Genomic DNA, 9764 nt, shown 5'->3' with positions numbered 1-9764 from the left:
TGTACATGTAAATGCTCAGATTGCCTACTAAAGAATAAATTTGCGACAACCTTTGTTTACTGCCGGACGACTTAGCTGCGTATAATTCGTTGCCTCGCATCCTCTCTTCATTTCCTTATTCATACAGCGTTGACGTTAGTTCGTAAAATGATATTCTCAATATGAAATTGTACAATTTGTTTTTATTTCTCAAAACATTTATTTTTCAGCAAAAATGGCGGAACACCAATTAACTACAGTTGTGAAAAATTTCTACAATGACGTGGCTATCAATATGAACTTTGTGTGTGCTGTAAATAAAAATCAGATATCACAAAAATATAATGAACTTATAAGTCAACTTCATCCTGAAACCATGAAAAGGTATACACAGCAGACCAATCCTTGTTTTCGGGGGTGGATTGGTCCTCGGGTCGTCAGACGTGGTCCGAGAAGCATCGGGATCAGGGGTCGGCCCATCGGTTCAGATTCAATACAAAAAATATAATGGCCTAAATTCTAGGAGTATCAAGCTAGTTTCGTTTTCTAATTGTACAAAAATTGTTCACCGCTATCATGGCCCAAGGAAACCCAATCCATCCCTACTTGTTTTAGATAGTGTGCGATTATAGTTCACAAGGTCTGGCATTTAGTCACGTAGCAGTAGGGTCGTTTGTCGAACCGTGTGGGATTTCTACGGATCCTCTGGTTTCCTACAACTAGTAAAAACCAATACGAGCGAGCGGAATAATGAAATAACATTGAACCATCTCTCTCTCTCTCTCTCTCTTTCTCTCTCTCTCATTTCCCTAAAGGCATTTCATCCTAACCTTTTTATGTCTCTTTTCCAGGTATTATGGTTCAGGATTTTTTATACCTGAAAAAGTGGGTGGTTTAAGAGTATTGGATATGGGCTGTGGATCAGGTAGTCTCGTCTATATATTGAGTAAGCTGGTGGGAAAGGATGGTTTCGTGGATGGTGTTGATATCACTCCTAATTTGGTATGTTTGACAGCGCCTTGTTCATATCCCAAAATTATGAATTTTACTATATATTAACACTTGCACAAATCTTTGAAAAATCAATATAGGGCGGAGTTTCCACTTTATAAAATTTAAAATTCTGTACACGATCTGGGAAATTTGAATTTTCGTTTCGTTTTGTATATACTTGAATAGCTTTTAAATAAACAGTATCCGGTTTGATGTGGGGAATTAGCCAATTAAATTGTCTTTTCTGTCGAACTCTATGAAATATGTGCACGGAATTCTGGGAGTCCAGTGATTGAGACTAAAGTTCACCTACATTACCATGGGGGGTGGATGGCTGAGTGGTTAGCACGTGCGCGCTGTATCATAAAGTCTATCATTGAGTCAACTGGCGTGGTTTCGAATCCCCGGTTGTACGTGACAAGGAGTAGGTTCGCCTGTCCAACCTCGTGGGTTTTCTCCGGGTCCCCCGGTTTCCTCCCACTGCTAAAGACCCCTACGCGCAAGCGAATTATGGAAATAAAATTGAACCATATGTTAGTTCCGAAATGACCTAGTTTGTGTCGAGTGGACGTTAAACCCCATTTCTCTCTCTCTCACTTACATTACCCTTGACGTGACCACTCGCATAAACCGATCCGATGTGAAGAAACAAAACACAAATTTAAATATTTTGAGTTTTGCGACTTCCTTGACATGAACAAATATACATGCAACTACTTAAAATTGATTCTTTTGACAGATTCTTGAAGCCAAGAAACATTCGAATTATCATAAAGAACTGTGGGGATACACGGAGGCTAACTTTAAGTTCAAAGTTTGTAATATTGAACAGTTCGATGATCTTGGATTTAAAGAACAAGAATTTGACGTCATTGTGTAAGTACTTTACTGGGCTTGGGAGGTGGAACTAAGAAAATCCCTAATACTGTGTACACTGCTTTATTTATATACCCCCCCCCCCAATAACGTCATAGTCGGCGTGTTAATTTGTTAAAGACAAACAAAGTGTGTCTAGTCGTTTGGATGGAACGAAAAGCCGAGGTAATTAGCCCGTGTAGGCATTGGCGGTTGGACAAAATCCCCCTTTGCATTGCAGACGTAAACATTAAAATGAAAATTAGCATGAAAATCGCCGAAATAATGTGTTGATTTACAGCTCTGAGCCAATTGTATTGGATTTCATTTCTGAAACGCTCTAATGATTTTGACCTTTTATTAACCTTGGTATGCAGTGAACGGTGATCTACTGATCTGATAGAAGTATAACTTGACAGTGTGGTCTTTTGTTCCCTTGTAGCGAAAAAACATGTTTCAGCTATCGTCTCAAGTTGTACTCGTTAAGTATTTATTTATAGTAGAACATTTTTTAAAAAAAAAACCAGCCATTATCAACGAAGCGTGTTAAAGAGATATTCAGCCGGTGGGTGTACATTGGTATTTTCAGTCTAAAGCCTGACTCACAACCAGCCCTACGTATACTACCGGCAGTCTACGGGAGAATTTTAATTAACCCGTGCGAGAGTCTTACGCATCACTTGCGTGTTTTCCGCACTATACTATAGAGGATCGCGGACTGGCTGTAAAGACTTTTGGTCCTGCACATAAAACATTTTCATCCGGTTCTTGCGGCTGGTCTACGAGCTACCAAACCCTACGACCTATGCGTGTCGAAATACGTACGCGGGTTGTGAGCTAGACTTTACTCGTGAGGTAAAAACCACGGTGGCTTAGTGAGTAAGGATAGTGCCTCACTAAGAAATGAAATGAAATGAAATGGGGTTTAACGTCCTACTGTTCTGCTCCGAACTGGGCTAATGAAGGCGGGTATACGCCATACAGTGTGCTATGAGGGGAAATTTTGCCCTGACAGCGGCACTACGGCCTACTCTTATATCGAATTCCAACTATCAAGGGATCTTTTACGAGCACGCCAATGTGAACACGGGACCTCGGTTTTTCGTCTCATCCGCCTTACTAAGAAGGAGGTCTCCGTATTCATCCCGGTGGTGGCTAGTCCAGCGTGGCTTCTCCTTGGCGGTAGTGTAGGAAGAAGACCGTGGCAAGGAACAATTTCAAGTGGGTCGAATGGTACGGAAATTAGAGGGCCCTAAGAGCATAAAACAAACCGAACAACCTTTCCGCCGTAGCACACTGCTTGACGCATGCCCGTCTTCATTAGCTCATTTCGCGAGGTACTATTTTCTAGTCGTTGTCACTATATTAAAACTATTGAAACGAGATCTTTAAGATGGATAGGTATTAATAAGTAAGCAATGAAGGACTATAGCCAAGAGTACACTAGTCTCAAAGACATTCTTCAACAACATATTATATTCCCCGAAAAACTTGTTCTCGTCTGACCATGAATGATTGTATTATTTTCGCAACCGTTGATTTGCAAACAAATTCTTATCGTGAACAGTATCTCTAATAATTGTTAATCAAAACTATAACCTTCCGTTAACAAACCCAAGTCATGTTTTCAGCACAGACTTGTAAGCCGAATGCACTCAAATGGACCAATCAACAATGAGTTAAGATTAATTATCCTAGATAAAAAAATTTTTGTGCATATCAAGAGGTTGGAAAAAATAGCACAAAAAGTCATGCCAGAGAACGAGTTTTGAGATAATTTAGTTTGTTTAAGGATAGCTTAAGAGATGTGTAATTCAGTGTACTTCTTGCTCGGCCCCATTGCTTTCCTACCTTGTTCAATGTATATGACTACACCAGTATTTATAGAGTTCATAACGACAAGCTCCGGTATGCTACAACAACAAACTTCGGTATGCTGCATTTCTGGAAGGTTCTTCAACACACTATCCCTTTATATAAGCACATATTCATGCTGTATGTTATCTCTATTTGATAATTAAAATTGTTAGAGAATCGTTTAATGGTTATCTATATTCGCCTATATCGATTATCGATTGTCTTGATTACTATAGGTCTAATGGAGTGCTTTGTCTGTGCCCAGACCAGGAAGCTGTTTTCAAAAATGCCTATAGACTGCTCAAAGTGAGTAAACAAAATTGATGTTTTTATTTTGGATGGTAAGTTAATAAAACCCAGAACTGAATATGATGACGTCATCGCAGCCATGTTAGAATTGTGATGTCATACCAAAACTCGAAATCTGTCAATCGATGCACAATTGTCCCAGGAACAAACATGCTAAGTGTCATGCCAGTCGTACATGCATTGGCGGACCATTTGGCTTTTTTTCGGAGAGCATCGTCTCCACGAACTGCAAGATGGGTAGTTCCTGGTGTAACACTATCGGTGTATAATAGAATATCGGTTTTGTAAATATAAAATTTATTTACATCAGGAATAAGAATATAACACAGAAACATAAATAAAACAGGAACCTAAATAAGAACATAGACAAGGTGCATCACTAAAGGCTATACCAGGAGGATAAACTAATTTAAAGCAACCATTTCACCCCTCTGTCATAGCAGCTCGTTTCTAAACTACGGGCAATAACGGATCTTACCTTCCAACAGGAGGGGGATCAGATCTAATGAGGGGCTGGTCTTAAACTACGGGCAATAATGGATCTTACCTTCCAATAGGAGGGGAATCAGATATTAACATCAAATGAGGGGCTGGTCTTAAAACGCTAGTGATATATACATCGTCAATAACATGGGGCAGTTATCAAGTCGGTTATTAAACACAACCATTACATGTTGTGGTCAGTAGCCTATATAACCTATATTATCTATAGCAACATGTGTGGCTCAGTGTAACTAATATTAATGTTACTATTATATGTATATATAGTTTATATTTGATAAAAGTTATGAAGCACTTTGTCACACTGGTCCAAATGATTTCTTTTATATGTTAATGTCGTTAATGATCTGGGTTAAACAAAGATATAATAATTCTGTTATCTTTATCAAAGACAAAATAATTATAAAGATCGAAGGAATTTTCAGCATAACCATCAAGGATCATCTGATTTTTTAAATGATATTGAAATTACGTGGAGATTTGGCCGTATATTGCCCTTGTCAGTAAACCCTCTAGACTCTAGAGACTAGATTTCGCATGAGAACGTTGTAACATTAAAATTAATATATCTTGCTTACGTTACTGAAAAAAAAGAGATACTTTTGATTTAGCAGAGTTAATACCCTTGATCACTTTGTGGAATCATGTGAAGGCTCCTCCGACCAAGGTTTGAAGTTGATATGCATTATTCAATTAGTTAAACGGAGAAACCTCGTGGATGTCACCAATTCGCGTTATTTGCTGCTAAAATCTTGTTAATGCTAGTTATCAGCCAATCTGTTTGAAATTTTAATTTATTGTTCAGGTTATTGAAACGAAGCAATCCTGTCGAATTTTGACAATTATTTACAGCGTTATTGTCCCAGTTCAGTTAGTTTGTATATGCACTGTTTGGTCTACTAACTACGTATAGCTTTATTGCCCTTGAGTATGTCATAGAATCGTCTCAACGGTTCATTGACATTTTACGGTGTAAAGATTTTTCTTTTTAGTTACCCGGGTGCACGACGTAGCTGCTCTGGGTGTATGTTTCGTTGCCTGACAACCTATCTTTATTTCAGGATGGTGGGGAATTTTGTTTAAGTGATGTTTATGCTGATAGAGCAAGACCCGCTGAAGTCATGGCTGATTCAAGATTGTTTTGTAAGTTGCCACATGCTGAAAATGCATTGTCAGATTTCCTTGTCTTTTTGAACACATATATTTATATATTTTATTAATGTTACACCTCTACAAGTCACACTTATCTCAATCGAATCAAGTCAGATCTTTATTTTAATCCACTTTTAAACAATCGTTAGTCTACACAACAAGCACAATCGCTCTATGCTGTTTTTCGGATATCCGGTTTGGCTGGGTCTAGTGCATGCGACTCGAATGAACCGCATTTTCTTTTGAAACAACCGAAGGTTGATTTATCATTTTATTTATGCACGAGACTTTTACAACGACGTGTTTATTATTCGTATAAGTCTTATTTATTTACATAATTTTCAGTTTACTGTTATTATTATGTCTACTTAAGTACATTCAGGCTAAGGTTGCTTAATCTTTGAGTGGCATTTAGCGTCGGGAAACACGTTATCATTGTGCTTGATAACGATACTTGTTGAAACGGTGTGCCTTTAGTGATTGTTTCCCATAAAAATTGTGTTCTGTTAAGGTCGCTTGTTTCGTAACTAAAAATACCGATTCAAACGGCGTCACCGGGGGTTAGCAGTCAGTCCTGTGTTTATATCACTCAACACACTGCATCATGACGATTGCTAATTTTCCGGCAAGAAAATTACCAAAATCTGTACAATCTGTCGCCGCATATGTGCTTAGCAATAAAAAGTTGAAAGTTGAAGTTGAAAGTTGGCGCTGAAACAATTATAATACCATCAATGATTCCATTCGACCCTATTCTTTTAACCGATTGTTATTTTTCAGCTTTGGGTACAACAGGTTCCATGGTATTAGAAGAATTCAACCGGCTGTGTGAATTAAGTGGTTTCTCGAAACCCTACCTGACAGGTGCGGCACCTGTGGAATTTAAAAACACGGAAATACACGAATCTGTTAGTAAGTAATCGATCGAAAAATATTTTATCTTCAATTCAAACACTCTGTCTTCTCCGTCGTGGGATTGTCAGCTTGCATCCTGAAAAGGACCAAGTTATGTTTCCTGTCCAAAGACCAAACGAACAGCTCTAGCGACGCACACTGGATCAGGATCATTTGAGAGAGAGAGAGAAATGGGGTTTAACGTCCACTCGACACAAACTAGGTCATTTCGGGACTAACATATGGTTTAATTTTATTTACATAATTTACATAAGGGGTCTTTAGCAGTGGGAGGAAACCGGAGGACCCGGAGAAAACCCACGAGGTTGGACAGGCGACCCGACTCCTTGCCACGTACAACCGGGGATTCGAAACCACGCCAGTCGACTCAATGACAGACTTTATGATACAGCGCGCGCACGCTAACCATTCAGCCATCCAACCCCCCAGGACCATTTGAACTACTAGGTCAATGCTAATATTGGACCTAACAAACAGCTCTGATGCAAGTTGGTAGTTTCGGGATCTGAGAAAAACTAGAACAATACTAATATTTGTTCAGAGAATCAACCCTATAAAACATTACAGTGTACCTACTAACTAACGTCATTCTTTTTCTTTACAGATAAAGTTCAACTTGCTTGCGCTGAATGGAGATTGTTCAAGATTCCTGCAGGTGCTCGTCGCTCAGCAGCCGAAGTTACGTATAATGGAAACATATTCGGTTTTGAAGATACGTTTAATTGGGACGTCAATACAGAATTCAAGGTAAAGTGGTTTCATTTTATCTAACGCGGAGCGCAGGGTAATAAAAAATGATACAGATAAATAGGGCACAAGTGGATAAATGGACACAAATGAATTTAATTCTCCCAATCTGATTATCATTTTAGTGCTGATGTCTTCGTCACAACATCTGTATAAATACGTGTTGTTGTTTTTAATTGTGCTTCAACAGAATGCTGTAATTACCTTAGTTGTGAATTAATATGACAAATTAAATAATCATATGTTAGTCTCAAAACTATCTAAGATCTCCACCATTAGTTCATTGATACCAACTGTTTTTGTTTTCTAGAGAGGACAACCTGTAACTGTAGATGCTGAATTGGCGTCCATTTTGTCTACAACCAGATTTAGAGATAGTTTTAGTTTTAAAGACATCAATACGCCCATAACAACACCCAGAGTAAGTTTGTTTGGTGTTTATATTTTTTTTCAAGAATTGTATTTTATGGCGCAAAAAAACAATCTAATGTCAACAAGATTACACTTTTGGCAGTTTAATAGTATGGCACCATAATTGAGCGCATTTACAAAATCACAGGAATCAAGGTCAGTTTGTACTCTAGGCGTTTTGCACATCGAAACTAACTTCTACTTCGTGACATGGTTTTATACCACTGCCCTGGCAAAAATCTGTTGGTGAAAGTAAATTCATATACCAGTTGTAATGCTACAGAAAGTATCTGAATGCAGCTAATTGTTAACGACATGCGAACTACCCACTAATCACATCCTCGCATCGCTCGTTCCAGATTAAATAGAATATGGGTTTTGGTCATTAATTATAATTATCCCATTGTATAAGATATCTGAAAGCTTGACATTGCCAAGGTGGAGATAAATGGGTATGACATATTGTCCTCTTCTTTTGTTGTTGTTAGTTAGTTGTATTTTACGTCCGCTTCCACCGAGGTGATATCGCAGACAAGTCCTTTTCAGTTTGATCGATCAAATAAATAACACGTAGAAATATTCAGAGGAATCGACATTCTTCTTATCATCTTCCGTGGAGAAAATACTTATATTGGTCATAATATGACATAACTAGAACTTGCGTTTATTTATTGGTTAAAATCTCTTTGTCTTTCTTTTCAGTTTCAAAATCCATTTACCTATTTGGATGAGCTGAGAGCTCGTGGAGGAGAGGTGGAATACGCATATACTATTTAGGCTTAAATTGGTGCTGTCTGAATATGTTTTATTATATAATCCTTGTAATATAGTATTATCAAAATTACTGAACACAGAAGCTAGATCGATAGAATATATCTCAAAAGTAAAACTTGTGTATTATTTTAAGGTATAGATAGTTTGTTATTCTGTAATTAAGCACACCCGAGTAGTAAAAGTTTCAATAATTATAATTAAAGATACATTATGGGAGATTCGGTAACGAGTTGGCAGTTTTCACTATAATCGTTAAAAACTAGATAATGTAAAGGCAATTTGGTGAAAATTTCATTCAAATTGATCCACTATGAATCGACAACTAAGCGACTGAACTTCCCATAAGCCTCGGTCATCATTACTAAAGTCAGTACGATAAACAGCATAGTCTCGATTATCCATTTAATCGTTTAATCGAGAAGGAAAGTTATGCAGTAAATCGGCTTACAATCCACTAAAGATCGCAGGCTAGCGCTGCCATCTAGAGTTGATTATGGCCTGGATAGGTTAATTAATGTCTAATTAATAATTTAGATAACATTTCAGCCCTAAAGAAAGACCTGAAATTGGCAGATTTAGCTCTTGCATAATGTATGTTTAATAAAATGGGATAAATCACCAGATATGATTATAAACATCAAATTTATGTATAAACACAGTTTTATAATATTGATGACTTAAACCAGATGTAGTCTATAACATCACTAATAGAAACAAGCCAAAATGAAGATTACTTAACGCGAAGACTATGATCATATAATGACGTTATATTCAGTATTTGCTAACAACGTATATAATTCATGTTCTTATTATATTTACTATATTTTACAAGTTGGTTTTAGTCTTTTATATATCTTACATGTGTAGCCTATGTATAAGAAAATAAATTTACACTTCAATTTATTAACGTTTGTGTTGTATACGCCTACTGTTGTATTCAATTTAAAGTCATTAGTCCTATTCAAACGAAGAATCTTATTGAATTTCACCAATTATTTTTGTTAACTACTTCTGGAGTTAGTGTCCTTAATTTGCTTGTAAAATCTTGTGGACACTCAAATGCGTTGTGGCCCTAAAAAGGGCGCTATTATGATATAACTGTGTCTTATATAAATAGCTATATACCTACTCCCAATTACAAAAGAATAAACATGCGACAACAAACTATACCGCTACCTCCGATGACTTAGTTGTTGTAGGCGTATGCCCGTTGCCTGACAACCTATCTTTATGTCTTATGTTAAATTTGTGTATCTAAGTCTTCTGTGTTG

General features: G+C 37.3%; 1 protein-coding gene across 1 annotated transcript; it reads left to right on the top strand.

The window, feature by feature from the left end:
- Nucleotides 1-216: 216 nt before the first annotated feature.
- Nucleotides 217-9323, top strand: LOC126820319 (arsenite methyltransferase). Its single transcript, XM_050548186.2, has 9 exons — nucleotides 217-363; nucleotides 831-981; nucleotides 1712-1848; nucleotides 3921-3990; nucleotides 5556-5637; nucleotides 6427-6558; nucleotides 7166-7308; nucleotides 7619-7729; nucleotides 8422-9323. The coding sequence occupies exons 1-9, from the start codon at nucleotides 275-277 to the stop codon at nucleotides 8494-8496; spliced, it is 990 nt and encodes a 329-aa protein (XP_050404143.2). The 5' UTR covers nucleotides 217-274; the 3' UTR covers nucleotides 8497-9323.
- The last annotated feature ends 441 nt before the right edge of the window (nucleotides 9324-9764 follow it).

This window comes from Patella vulgata, chromosome 5 (assembly GCF_932274485.2).
Source record: "Patella vulgata chromosome 5, xgPatVulg1.2, whole genome shotgun sequence".
Lineage (NCBI taxonomy): Eukaryota > Metazoa > Mollusca > Gastropoda > Patellidae > Patella > Patella vulgata.
This window is presented reverse-complemented; position numbering and strand designations above follow the sequence as displayed.